This window comes from Anolis carolinensis, chromosome 6, assembly GCF_035594765.1.
Source record: "Anolis carolinensis isolate JA03-04 chromosome 6, rAnoCar3.1.pri, whole genome shotgun sequence".
NCBI lineage: Eukaryota > Metazoa > Chordata > Lepidosauria > Squamata > Dactyloidae > Anolis > Anolis carolinensis.
In genome coordinates, this window is record NC_085846.1 from 38,344,339 (window position 1) to 38,359,096 (window position 14,758).

A 14,758-nucleotide genomic window follows, 5' to 3' on the forward strand; every position below is an offset into this window, starting at 1 on the left:
CGTTGAGCATCATCTGAGTACAGATGAAGCCAAACTTCAAAACTCCGGATGATCTCTCCACCTGTCCAGTTCCCAGCGTAGATCATCCACTAAGGCGACCACGGCTATTTCAGTTCCATATCCCAGCCTAAAGCTACACTGCGTCGGAACCAGATAATCTGTTTCTTCCAAGAACACTTGGAGTTGCGAGGCCACCACACGTTCCAGGACTTTGCCCAAAAGGAGATTGAAAACTGGCCGTTCACTAATTGAGTGAGGGTGCAGTGGTTTTTCAACAGCGGTTTTATGACGACCTCCTCTAGGCCTGCTGGAAATTTGCCTTCTTGTAAGGAGGCATTAAGCACCACCATTACCCACTCTGCCAAACCCCCTCTAGCTTTCTTTATCAGCCAGGATGGGCAGGGTTCTATGATGCATGTGGTTGTCCTCACTACTCCAATGATCTTGTCCATTTCCTCAAGCTGCACCAATTAAAATGAATCCATTAAAATCGGACAAGCAGGTGCTTGTGTTATATCTCCAGAGACTGTTGTTAACATGGTATCAAGGTTGGAACAGATCAGAGCGACTTTGCAAAGAAACGAGCAAATGCTTCACAGCGAGCTGCCGAATGGTCAGACATCCCGTCTTGCAAGACGGGATTTAACAAGCCTCTGACCATTCAAAACAGCTCAGCTGGACAGTTCCTTGCAGATGCAATGTTGGACACAAAGAAAAATTTCTTTGCGGGGTCAATTGCCATGCCATATGCCCTTAGACGGGTACACAGACGTGTTCAGTCAGACTTGTGTTCTGAATGCCACACGCACTCTAGTTCCCTCTCCATTCGCTTTATCGCTGCCAGCTCCTCGTTGAACCAAGGAGATGGTTTAGCACTGTTACTCGAAAGGGGACATTTCGGAGGAATCATGTCTATTGCCCTAGTCATCTCCCTATTCCAGAGAGTGATCAGAGCATCAACAGGATCACCAACCGAAGTGGTGGGAAATTCCCCAAGAGCCAGACCACAAGCCCCCTGGGGCGAGCTATTTTAATAGGTTCTCCACCCTTGGGGAGGTTAGGGGGCAAAGTAAGCCTAAACCTGATCAGGTGATGGTCGGTACATGGCAACTGAGCAATCATCAGCTCCTATACACCACCACTTTCATTCTATCCCTGACAGAAAACCAGATCTAGTGTGTGTCCAGCACTGTGAATAGGGCCAGATACTAGTTGGGACAGCCCCATGGTTACCATGGTAGCCATGAAGTCCTGAGTCACTCCCGACAAGGTGGTCTCAGCACTACGAGCTGTTGAGACTCCAATGCCAATGAGATCTCCCTGGCTAGCTCAGGCAGGGAGACTGTAGTGCAGCGGGGTGGCTAGTACACTAACAGAATCCCTATTCTATCCCGGTCACCGATCTTCAGGTGGACACACTCAAATGTGGTAGACTGTGGGATGGGGCACCTAGACAGGGAGATGGAATGCCTATAGACCACTGCGATCACGTCTCTCCACCCTCCAGATCTCGGCTGGTGTTGCAGGAAGTAGTCTGGTAGGCAAAGCTAAAGCCTACCCTGGTGACCACAGATAGCCTGTTAAGTCTGCCAAAACTTGAAATTTAACAACGTTCTCTGGAGTAGTCAAAGTAACTGTGCAACAGGAAAAAAATAAGAAAAAACTGTATATCATTTATTCTGCATCTCTTGCATGAGATTTACTGAAATCATCTCTAGTTATATCAACCTGAATAGGTGACATACCTGTTCTTAACACGGATCCTACCAAATTCCCAAGAAAATCTAGCAGTGCTCAGAAATTGTGCTACCACAGCCTCCCCTGCAGTAGTGTAATAATCACAACTCAGTGTCTCAAAATGCTTTCTAACCCCTACAGCTATTTATGCAAATGAAAGAGATTCACAATGATGCCCACTCACACAAATACGACAAAGGATGTCTCTTACAGAAAACGCCATTGAAAATTCTTCATTCAGGGCATGTGGGAAATCACAAGGGTGCAAAAAGACTTAGTACTGTCCAAAAAAAAAACCCATAGATTTTTATGGCAATAATAAAAATTAGAATAATACATTCAAAGAACTAGAAAAGCATATTGAAATAGTACCGGATATGAGAAGATGTGAGAGCAAATCTTGCTTTCCTATAGAGGACAGTTGGAACTTTAAAAATGTTAGATGAAATGTATAATAGTACTTCTGTGGAGGATATGAATGTGATAACTACAACAAACATAGTATTTTGTCCCCCCAATATCCCCTTCATTTGTGATATAGGAGATATTTATATAACTCTAATTTACTAACAAGAGCTCCACTTCCTCTACCCCCATTTTTACTTTTCTTTTGTGTGTGTGCATTTGAATAATAGTATGTGGGTTTTAAAAAATATATAGTAATAAAAGCTATGGGGACACACACTAAAGCATAACCTTCAATAAAGAGAAGTCCAACCCACATTCTTCAAACAGCACCTGTCTTTAAGATGTGTAACAGAAAGATATTCTAAGACACTTGGAGACAGAGAAGGAAAGCAGACTATATGTCTAAGGGTAAATTCTAGCAGGCGTCAATTCCTGTTTTCATATTTCCTCTGCAGAATGTGATTGAAAGAAAAAGAAATATTTTGAGTAAGTCACATGTCAGAAAAAAAGAATGCTGCCATATTTATTTTCTTCATTTATCAGAAAACAAGTGGCACTCTCTCAATGGCATACAGAAAATATTAAAAACAATTTGGATTCACAGACATTTAAAAATGAGTGAAACAAGCAAACAAACAAAAAAACCCACCAAGCAACAAATAATACAAACAAATCTAGAAGGTAAGGAGCCACAATGAAACACAGCACAAAAAGAAGTTTAAAAGCCTGTGAGAATACAGAATTTTTTGAGGAGCTGAAAGACCACTGAAAAAGGTACCAGATGAGTCTATTAGATATGCAACAGGGCACTGCTAAACCAATGGCATTGCCTGTGGGGATGGTTACTGAGCCTTTATACCAGGTCTGTATGATACCAATGATGCCATGCAAAGATCTGGATGAATCCAAGTACCAACTGAAAGCTCTGATGAACCAAAGGCACTGATCCTTTTGGTTGTCACAAGGGCAAACCTAATCAGCCAAGTGGTGTCCAGGGAGAAGAGTCTCAGTCTGGAATAAAGAGCTGTGCATGAATACCAGTCTCAAATGCAGCTACAAAGTATTATAGATTGCCTCCCAAGTGCATCTGCCCCAATCTTTTTATTCTGGCAGGCTTTTTAAAGGAGAAGGTTTTTAAGATTGTCCAGGGTTGCTGTAATTGTATATGCTTTTAATGATGTTTAATACTGTTTTAATACTTGTACATGTGTATATTTTAAGTTGTATTGCAATTCTTTTAGTTGTGAGCCACTTTGAGTCTCAGTACGAAGAGAAAAGGTTAGATATAAATAAACATAAGAAGAAGAAAGATAAAAAACTAGCTAGTATAGAAAAGACATATAATTACAGACAAATCCGAGCCAACAACTGAAAATAAGAATTACTATACTTTGGCAAGCAGCAGATTTTGTTAAAATTAGGTGTGACAGGCTTAACCTTTGAGATGTCATACTTTGACTGCATTTGCTTATAATGTTAGACTATGGAGTTTAGCAACACATGCTAAGTATTGCTCTGCAAATCTCAAGCTCAGTGTTTCCCTCAACCTCTTCTTGTAACAGCTCCCAGAAGACTGGGAGCTGTCACCTCTATTTGTATTAGCTGCAGTTTGGCATACATCCAAACCTTAGCTATCACTAAACTGGCTTCATCAAACCATAACTTAAGGCTAACCACTGTCCATCAGATGTTACACTAAGCTGCAGCTAGTAAAAAGACAACAAAAAAGTGAAAAACTTTCTGAAGCCATCCAAGACCACTCCAAGGAAGACAGAAAAGCATACAAGTCAGAGATTCACACATGTTTATAAGGCTAAACCATCATTAAGATTGGTGTGCAAATGCAGTAATTGACTGATCTTGAACAAACTAGTTTTTGACCATCTGTAAGATTACTGATTGTTAAAGCAACTCGTGAAAAACTGGGGTTAAATAAGTGCTCGTTAGATTTAAAGTATAAAAGAAATGGAAATTGATGTTCAACATTTCAGGTTCCCTATTCAAGGGATATTTTTTTTATAAATCTTTTTTCCACTTCCCAAAATTTCAGTCAAATTCTGAGGAGTTAAATTTTGAGGAAAGAGTTAACTAAACCACACAACTGCAAAATGAGATGCTTTTGGTGAGTAGGGTGCAGGAGTAAAATAGGCCACTACTGTGGCCTGCCCTTTAGATATGAAGAGACAACACATTTGGGCTGGCAGATATGGACCGCAGGGTGGCTCATTTCTACCTACAAGATGAAATATCTCAAAAGAACAAATACCAAATTATAAAGGATGAATTCACACACTTGAATGAATACTGAATAACAGAATTACAAAAAACATAGGAAATGCCAAATAGGAGACCCCCCACTATACATGCCAAGAGCAGAACAATTCAGAAGAAACAGCCCAGCTGGTGACAGTGCAGTATTATTTTTCCTACAGAAAGATGTGTAGACATGAGTGTTTTTAGAATTGGTTCCGTTATATGAGCAAGACAAATGTTTCAATGATTTAAATCACAAGGATGCTTTCTTCCCCCAACTTCCAGAAATCTAATTATGAAGGTTATTTTAATGTATTACAAGATCTGCTCAAAGCTAACAATTACTATCTCTAGTATCCTCTAGAGCAGTGCTTCTCAAACTCTGCTCCTCCAGGTGTTTTGGACTTCAGCTCCTAGAAATTCCAGCCAATTTACCAGCTACTAGGAATTGTGGGAGCTGAAATCCAAAACATCTGGAGGAGCAGAGTTTAAAAAACAGTGTTGTAGAGCACTGAGTCTTAAATGAGGTCCCCTTAGCTCAATGTTGGGGTTGAGAAAAATTTGCTAACAGTAAAGATTTCTGAACACAAATTTACACAAATCTATTAGTGACAAAATGCAGTGTTTACAGCAGATTGTGCAATGCTTCAACTGCACTTCACAAAAAGCAAAAACAGCCTGTTTAGCAAAGCCTTGCAAATGCTGATTTATTATCAATAAATGTTTGATTTTTAGAATTACAGTATTTCATCTGCCTATGTACTTGGGATCACAAAAAATATTCTCAGGCAGAAAGGGGTCGCAAGTGGAAAAAGTTTTAAAAGCCCCGCTTTTAAGTTTAAGAAGCCCTGCTCTTAAGAAGAACTGAAAGTTCTTCAGAGTTTTAAAAGAACATTAACAGAAAATTATATATGATCCATGTCATTATATTTTACAGAATGAAAAATAGAATCATAGAGTTGGAAGAGACCTCATGGGCCATCTAGTCCAACTCCCTGCCAAGAAGCAGGAAATTGCATTCAAAGCTACTGTCTTCTGGAGTGTTGCCTATCCCTCCCAGTTTTGTGTCATCTGCAAACTTGATGATCATGCCTTCTAACCCTTCGTCTAAGTCGTTGATAAAGATGTTGAACAGAACCGAGCCCAGGACAGAACGCTGAGGCACTCCACTTGTCACTTCTTTCCAAGATGAAGCCGACGCATTGGTGACCATCCTTTGAGTTTGTTCACTTAGCCAATTACAGATCCATCTAACTGTAGTTTTGTCTAGCCCACATTTTACTAGTCTGTTTGCCAGAAGGTCATGAGGGACTTTGTTGAAGGCCTTACTGAAATCCAGGTACGCTACATCCACGGCATTCCCTGTATTGACCCAACTTGTAAAAAAGAGATCAGATTAGTCTGGCATGACTTGTTTTTGGTAAATCAGTGTTGACTATTAGCAATTACCACATTTGTTTCTAAGTGTTCGCAGACCACTTCCTTAACTATCCTTTCCAGAATCTTGCCTAGTATCGACGTGAGGCTGACCGGACAGTAATTGTTTGGGTCATTATTTTTTCCCTTCTTGAAGATAGGGACCACATTCGCCCTCCTCCAATCTGCTGGGACTTCTCCCGTTCTCAAAGAGCTCTCAAAGATGATTGCTAGTGGTTCTGAAATAATTTCAGCTAGTTCCTTCAATACTCTTGGATTCAGTTGATCTGGCCCTGGGGACTTGAATTCATTTAGAGTGGCCAGGTGTTCCTGGACAACTTGTTTCCCTATTTGGGGTTGGATTTCCCCTAATCCTTCGTCCATTCCATGTTGCTGAAGACGGCTTTTTTTGTGTGAGAAGACCGAGGCAAAGAAGGCGTTAAGTAGTTCTGCCTTTTCCCTGTCCCCTGTCAACATCACCCCATCTTCTCCTCACAGAGGCCCTGAATATAATGATATCAAACTACTGTATTTCCAGGTGGTTATCTAGTAAGGTCAAAGTGAGATATAAATTGAGGATTTCCCACCCTGTTCTTTAGACACTGTGTTAAACCTAATCTATCTTTCTGCAAACCACTGCCTTTTATTCTAACTTTAACTGACATATGTGAACAGTGCTATCTCCTTGATAGCTCCTCAAAAACTCTGAAGATGGTAACTCCAGAAGGCAGAAAATGTGCAAGGTTCTCTTGACACTTCACAATTTTTAGTTATAAAGTTCAGTAAAAAAAATGAGCTTTCACCACTTTTTCCTCCACACAACTGAAGAAAAGCCAGCATATAAACTCACTGAAGTAACATTTCTCTCTAACAAATGGTTCCCTTTCCATCTGTAAAATGAAATCTGTCTTAAAGAGATAGGAATCAAGCAGGAAGATATTTGCTCCCCAGTGCATTTACTTTAACATAAAAACACTAACTGCTCACTGGATTACTGAAGGCTTTGCTTAAAGCAGTGGTTCTCAACCTATGGATCCCAAGGTGTTTTGGCCTACAACTCCCAGAAATCCCAGCCAATTTACCAGCTGTTAGGATTTCTGGGAGTTGAAGGACAAAACATCTGGACCCACTGGCTTAGATTTCACAGAGTCCCTAACCAAAGCCTTCAGTGATCTAATGAAAAGTGGGATGGTTTAATGCAATGACAGGAAAAAGGAATAATTGATAAATTTACAGGTTAATGGATGACTTTCAGCAGAAATAAACTGTTGTTGTTGCATTACTCTAAACTGTGTTACAGCAATAAAAGGGAAATGCTTTCTTACCAAGTTAGTTTATTATCTGATCTAACTTTAGCTTAACCAGGTGAGTAATTCATGGGATGCAACTCTCTTTCACAGACCACAAGCACCTATGTCTAGTTTATGCACTTTGAGATTCTAATAGAAAGGCAAAGTAGACCCCATAGATATCTGCACACATCTGTGAAAGAACAAAGATAAGAAGTCATGGAGAATTTGTGCTTTCAGCATGTTTATATTAATGCTTCAGTATACATTCTTTTTCAGTCAGTCTGTCAATCAGTCAACTTGGTCTAGCTGTTTTCATAGATGTCCTGGTCAATGACATCACTACACGACTGGCCTGCAGCTCATATACTTTCTGGTCAATCAGATCAGACACAGTTTTGTGGAAGTACTGGATGAATGTTTTTAATCACATCAGGAATAACTTGATAGGTATGCTGCTTATATTTTCATGCATAGGCTGAATCAGGCATGGGTAAACTTTGGCCCTCCAGGTGTTTTAGACTTCAACTCCCACAATTCCTAACAGCTTACTGGCTGTTAGGAATTGTGGAAATTGAAGTCCAAAACACCTGGAGGGTCAAAGTTTGCTCATGCCTGGGATAGAGCCTGTTTGGGATCTGCAGTGTGCGTGTCATAGTCTCCTGGGTAAGTATAAGGCTCATAGGAGCCCTCATCATAGTCATCTACCCCATAAGACATGGTGGAGTTTTGAAGGAAACACTGAAAGAGCTGTCAGCCACCAAGCAGCCATATAAAACAAGGACTCTGTAGGAATTCTCTCTGCTAGCTATACGTGCTGAATAGGGGGGTAAAGACATAGAATGCTGCAGCTTCTGTGGCTACATCTCCACCTAAAACAATTTCTTTCTACCACTAAACATTTATGCTTTTGTCTGAAAGTGCTGGCTAGTGTTCACCCCAAAGATAAGATCCTAGATAGTAGACACATTAAACATCTTGAAGGCAACTGGGATGTCTGATAAAGCTAACCAGAGACAGCTGAGAGCTGAGGTTTTCCACTGCTAGCTAGATCTCTTTATAATACTAACCATAACATAATCCCCAATTTAACAAGAACGGTGTTATTTATCTGCCTTATTAGCATTAAACTACTAATAAGTCCTGATTTTTCAAAAGTCCTTATATATCTAGCTGGCTACACTATCCATTTTGTATGTGTGCTCTCTTATAAATCTTTCCAATTTAATGTGATTTTCCTTTTATTCTAGTACCTCTTGTACTACTAAAACAATTACTACACATGTCTGCTTCATTATGAAGAATGTATCTTTTCAGCTGTCCAGAACCTACTTCCAAATGTGATTATAAATGCCAGTCACAATTTTTTCTGCACAAATTATTCTGATTTATCAACACTATCCACAAGAGCAGCCTTCTTTTTCTATACTTCAGACAATCCCGATTTCTACTAGTGTCTTCAATTGAAGGGAGATGTTTACAAGCTGGAAATGTGCAGAGGAGGGCGACGCGGAACAATGGCTTCAAACTGCAGGAAAGGAGATTCCACCTGAACATTAGGAAGAACTTCCTCACTGTGAGAGCTGTTTGGACCTGGAACTCTCTGCCCCGGAGTGTGGTTGAGGCTCCTTCTTTGGAGGCTTTTTTAGCAGAAGCTGGATGGCCACCTGTCGAGGGTGCTTTGAATGTCATCTTCCTGATTCTTGGCAGGGCGTTAGATTGGATGGCCCGTGAGGTGTCTTCCAACTCTATGATTCTAAGATCTTACAATTTCTTGTTTTCACACAGATATTCCACCTACTTGACCAATTACAGTAGACTCTCACTTATCCAACATAAACGGGCCAGCAGAACGTTGGATAAGCGAATATGAGGGATTAAGGAAAAGCCTATTAAACATCAAAATAGGTTATGATTTTACAAATTAAGCACCAAAACATCATGTTATACAAGTTTGACAGAAAAAGTAGTTCAAAACGTAATAATGCTATGTAGCAATTACTGTATTTACGAATTTAGCACCAAAATATCACGATGTATTGAAAACATGCGTTGGATAATCCAGAATGTTGGATAAGTGAGGCTCTACTGTATATCCTGATTCCCTCCTGTCCTTTAAAATATGGGAAGAGCTTTGAAGTGACTGTGGTATTTCCAAGCGAAAGCTAACTGTACAGGTCACAGACATCTAAGAAGTAGAAAAGTGCATGGTGACTAGTATAACCTTCCCTGCACCCACAACCTTGCAATGACGAACTGCATCACTCCTGGCTTTGGTTGTGATGCAGTAAATAGACGTTGGTTGAGAAGTTGAAGAAAATAGCATAACAGAGCATGCAAAGACAAAGTCAAAAAGCCAAATCAGTATCACAAAAACCATAAAGAACAACTATAAGAGGACAAGGATTGAGAAAGAAAACCTGCTAGAAGTTCCTATTGGTGCTACGGGCAAAGTGAACGAAAAGGAACTGGGCATTTGGGCAGCAACTAGGTGTATATACCTCTAGAAGTTTGTGAAAGTGCTCTGCGCAGATGTAGACAAATAAACACAGAGACCATGAAGGAGAACAATATCACTCATGGCTTTGCTTGGCAGAAGAGCAAGCGAACCTATGGAGCATTCTACTAAGATATGTCATCTATAAATGTGACTTCAGCTACCAAAAAAAAGCAACTATTGAGATAATTTCAGTGCAGAGCCTCCAAATAACAAAGACATTCTATTTTAGGGGTGGGAATGGCCACTGCATCAGTTATCTATTAACTACGGTACTTACAAAATCTTCAAGCAAATATTTTCTCTAGATTTCAATTTTGCTATATCTTCACTAATAAGGACAAAGTGTTGCTAAGTTACTGAAACTGCTCCAATCTAACTGGATGGCCCCCCAAGAGGGTCTTCCTCCAGGGGCAAACCAGGAATGGGCAACTTGGAAGTCCTTGGAAGTCCCTGAACAGACTCAAAAGTGGAGTGGGCAGATCAAAAGACAACTTGGCAAGGTGGCACTACCTGGAGGAATCCTCCACCTTGTGTGACTGTGGAGCTGAACAAACAACTCAGCATATGTATGCTTGCCCACAATGCCCTGCCTCATGTACGGAGGAGGAGTTGTTTAAAGCTACAGACAATGCGGTTGCTGTTGCCCGCTTTTGGTCCAAAACTATTTAGTTGCCTGTGATTTCTTTTCTTTTCTATTTTATTTCCGTTATTTGAAATGTATTTGCTGTACCAATGCTTTTGACACGAAATAAATAAACTGAAACTGCTCTATTCTGCCTTTCAGAAAAGGTTGAATCACTGTTCTTGGGTAGAACATTACAAAACAGGAAGACAAAGGCAGCCCTCTGCAGTATGTTTATCTGCTCCGATGCATGAAGAAAACATACACACAAACAGCGTACAAACCACTCAATTTGTCCAGCATGACTGAATGTCGTTGGGATTTTGGGGGAAAGTAGTGTGAGAGTAAAACTTACTTAGTATTGATTCATTCATAAAGTCAACAAATTAGAGATAGAGAGATAATTTGGGAGGCTTGGATGCTGTTTACCTCTTGCATGTATGTCGTCTTAAGAGTAATTTGACTGAAAGGTAATCAAATGACTGTGCAGAGCTCCTGTGAATCATTCTAAGATTTGCCAACATTTTCATTCAAAATTCAGTGATCTCAATGGAAGTCTGAACTTCTTAACTTACATGCTACAGAAGAAAATCTGTCATATTTGTTCTTTGCTTGAGAAAGGGTTTTTTACATTTAAAACCAAGGAACATGCATCTGGAAAGAGCATCTTTAAAAAGAGCAGCCCTCACAAAGATACGAAGTATCGTGTTAACTAGGACTGGGAGACAGCATTAAGTCTGCCTTTCCAGCCTACTGGTATCAGCATTTCAAATACATATGCTCCAACAGTTAGGAAGAAAAAAAACACAAGTAACACTATGAAATGGCACTAAATCTTCTTTACAGAGGTGACATACCTAAAATGAAAGATGATATACATAAATACAGCTGCCAAAAATCTAAATACTCTATAATTATGCATGTCTGCAAGGATAAAACATTTGACCATCACTAATTATAAGGAAGACCACTTATGAGAGATTCAATTTATAGTTACCCAGGAAATATCTCAGCATTTTAAGTGCATAGTTTTGGTACTATCAACTTTGTGCTACTAATGCTGATCTTGCTAGTCTGTCTTGGGATCAACTGATTACTGTATTGGGTGCAGACTACTGTATTAGCACACGACAATGTCCCAAAAATGTGCGCATAGAAGTGTCTGGAAATATAGCACTAGGTTAGAAGATAGAGGGAGCCCCGGTGGCGAAGTGCGTTAAAGTGCTGAGCTGCTGAACTTGCAGACCGAAAGGTCCCAGGTTCAAATCCTGGGAGCGGCTTGAGCGCCCGCTGTTAGCTCCAGCTCCTGCCAACCTAGCAGTTCGAAAACATGCCAATGTGAGTAGATCAATAGTTACCGCTCCGGTGGGAAGGTAACAGCGCTCCATGCAGTCATGCCGGCCACATGACCTTGGAGGTGTCTACGGACAATGCCGGCTCTTCGGTTTAGAAATGGAGATGAGCACCAACCACCAGAGTCAGACATGATTGGACTTAACGTCAAGGGAAACCTTTACCTTTAGAAGATAGAGGTTGACTGACAGATATCCTGGAACAACTATGGTAGCAGCTCTTTGCCAACCTCATTAGCTAAGAACGATGGCAAGGGGTATGTTAACTGTTAACTATAAAGATTAAACCAATTTCAATTTGCCCATCTGCACTAGGCAACACAGTGAAAATGGGGAGAGGGGGTTTCATTAGTTGGACAAAACAGAATTGTGACCTCAGTCAGAGGATTTTTTCTATTTACTGTATATTACTACTGCCCACCTTGTTAGTAGGGAGGCACGAAGCGTAATGTTTTAAAGGTAAGATGTGTAAGTTTAAGCATCTTTAATCCATTCCTTCCAAACTAACGTTAGTAGAGTCAAGCCACTCAGAAAGTTTCTATGTGTCCCTGAAAGGGACTAATTTTGTAGAGTAATGTCCTGCAATTGCATTAAGAATCCTGAGTTGCTTTGATGTTGTTAATTAATTGTTATGCTGTGCCACCAGCCCAGGCTTTGGGGGCATGCTGGTTAAAGAAGACAACTGAATAAAAAGAAGACACGAAGGCAATTCTCCCATTCAAGCAGCCATGGAGAAAACAACTTACCATCCTCTTTCTTGCAATGATACCACTAAGATAATATTCTATGTATGCTCAGTCTTTTGAGAAACTGCAAGAGGCTGATTGTGAGGAGAAAGAGTGTTTTGTTCAACTGATCCTCACTGTAGCATAACTTTTAATATAATCCTTTCACAGGCATATATCACAGCAGGAGCCAAGAATATTTTACATGATAAACCTAGCTGCAGTTTCAATCCCCAGCAATGTATATACAGCAAGCTCACAAGAGTGACTTTGAAGTTCAAATGAGCAAAGGAAAAATGCTAAAGACAACACTTTAAGTTGGCAGTTCTCAAACTGTTGGGTGACCTGTGTATGCAAGATTCTAAGACAGTAGGTGCCAAATGCATATCCTTCTTAGCAGCAAAGGACTAACGTTTCAACACACAAAACTGCTACTATAAGCATGGAAGGAGCAAAGGGACTAAAATGTGGCAGTTTCTAGTCACAGAACAATTTCTTAAAACAAACCAAACTTCTAGTTTTACAAATAAAATCAAACCAACATAATCTGAAATCTTAGCTACTCCTGACAGAGTACAATCTCGCACATGAAGTCAAAAACTGTTCAATGCCCCTTCCCACAATTTGTAATTGCTCAGTCTGGAACAATGTGAAAAACACATTGTCTTTGTCAAGTTCACTGAGATTTATTTATTATTTATTTCTGGTATTTCTACCCCGCCCTTCTCCCCTGGGGGACTCAGGGCAGCTTACAAACTGGCAACACAGTGCCATCACATCAACAATACAATACAAAAGGCATTAAAAACTAAAAACATTTAAAACATCATAAAAACCAATATACAATAATAAAACATTACCATGCACTGAGGTAATGTCCTTTCATTCACTAGACCTTGTTAATCCAGAGTCTTAAAAACCGACCGTGCCAAGCTCGAAAGTTCATTCATTGAACGCTTGAGCACATAACCATGTCTTTAGTTTTTTTCTGAACCCTAGAAGGGAAGGAGCCTGCCGGATGTCACTGGGGAGGGAGTTCCACAGCAGAGGGGCCGCCACCGAGAAGGCCCTGTCTCTCGTCCCCACCAGCCACGCCTGTGAAGCAGGTGGGATCGAGAGCAGGGCCTCCTCAGATGATCTTAAAATTCTTATGGGCTCATAGGAGGAGATACGTTCGGATAGGTAAATTGGACCGGAGCCGTTTAGGGCTTTGTAGGTCAAAACCAGCACTTTGAATTGAGATGCTTCCTTACTTCTGAAACCACATTGAAGACTTTAAAAAAAACCCACCTGTTACATGGTTCATATATTCCACGGGAAGTACCATTTTTCAAAGGGCCAGATACATCACATAGGGATATTCTGGAATTAAGTTCTTATACAGTGACTTTTGGGATTTTTGAAAAATAAGTCATCACACTACCCTAGCAGGGAACAAATTCAAGAGCTATAAATAATCACTATGCACTTGTAATAAAAGCAATCTGCAATACTGAACTGAATGCATAATCTGTTTCACAACACATTCTCTTGGATTTGAACAGGTACTTGGGTTTGACTTTCAGAAAGAGCATTTAAGTCATCCTTTTTCCTGCTTTACTGTTTGCAAATTATTTGTTCGGCTTTAATATCAGAATTAGGAACCTAGTTTTCCAAATACAGGAGAGGTTGAATGGCCAGGCATGGTGAGAAATATAGTCCATCAAGTTCTGGGGAACCAAACTGAAAAAACTGTCCTAAATAAAAGAAACACTTTATGGCTTGTCAGGACAGTTCAGAGTTTTTTTTGTGTTTCTCCTGAAAACCAAAATCATGGTGGTACAACTGCCAGTCATCTTTTTTCAGCAAGATAATGCACAAATTTCCCAGTATAAACTGTGTCCACCCATTCTATTATTCTTGTTTTTAATACACAACTTTCAACTTGTCATAAATAAAACCCAGCATATACCCACATTTTACACCACAAACCCATGCTGGATTTTTGTAAATGAGGAAGGGTTGGGTGCAATATGATAAATGTAAAAAGAATGGGTGCAATAGGAGGGCAAAGGGAGGGGAGTAATCTCATCTAGAAATGTAACTCAAAGTATAATAAACTTTTTAATTATAAAATATCTTACTTACCTTGGAGGGATTTCCCCAAGCCCTGGCCCAGCTTCCAACCATGCTTCTGTAGCAAACGGTGTCCAATATTATCCTGACAGATAGAACAGAGAAACAAACCAAAAATATTCCAATAATATATTCTTCTCTTCCACTGACATTTAAACACATGATGAACAAGAGATTTTTCTACATATATGCATGCAAAAGAAATAAAATAAAAACTACTCATGGGCAAGATAGGCCCGGTAAAAGGGAAAAGATATTTACATAAAAATAATCAAATCAAAACAAAAAAAAACACCTGCTGGCAAGATTTTTCCACAGGAACAGGGTTTCAGGGAGGGTCA

General features: G+C 40.0%; 1 protein-coding gene across 4 annotated transcripts in view; it reads right to left on the minus strand.

Moving 5' to 3' along the window:
- gpatch8 (G-patch domain containing 8) overlaps nt 1-14,758 on the minus strand; it is an 87,277-nt gene that overhangs the window by 34,499 nt on the left and 38,020 nt on the right. For all 4 annotated transcript variants that reach the window (XM_003222606.4, XM_062957090.1, XM_016994526.2 and 1 more), the window contains one exon: nt 14,430-14,502. In XM_003222606.4, the coding sequence (XP_003222654.2) occupies nt 14,430-14,502 (73 nt within the window). The remainder of the gene's footprint in view (nt 1-14,429; nt 14,503-14,758) is intronic.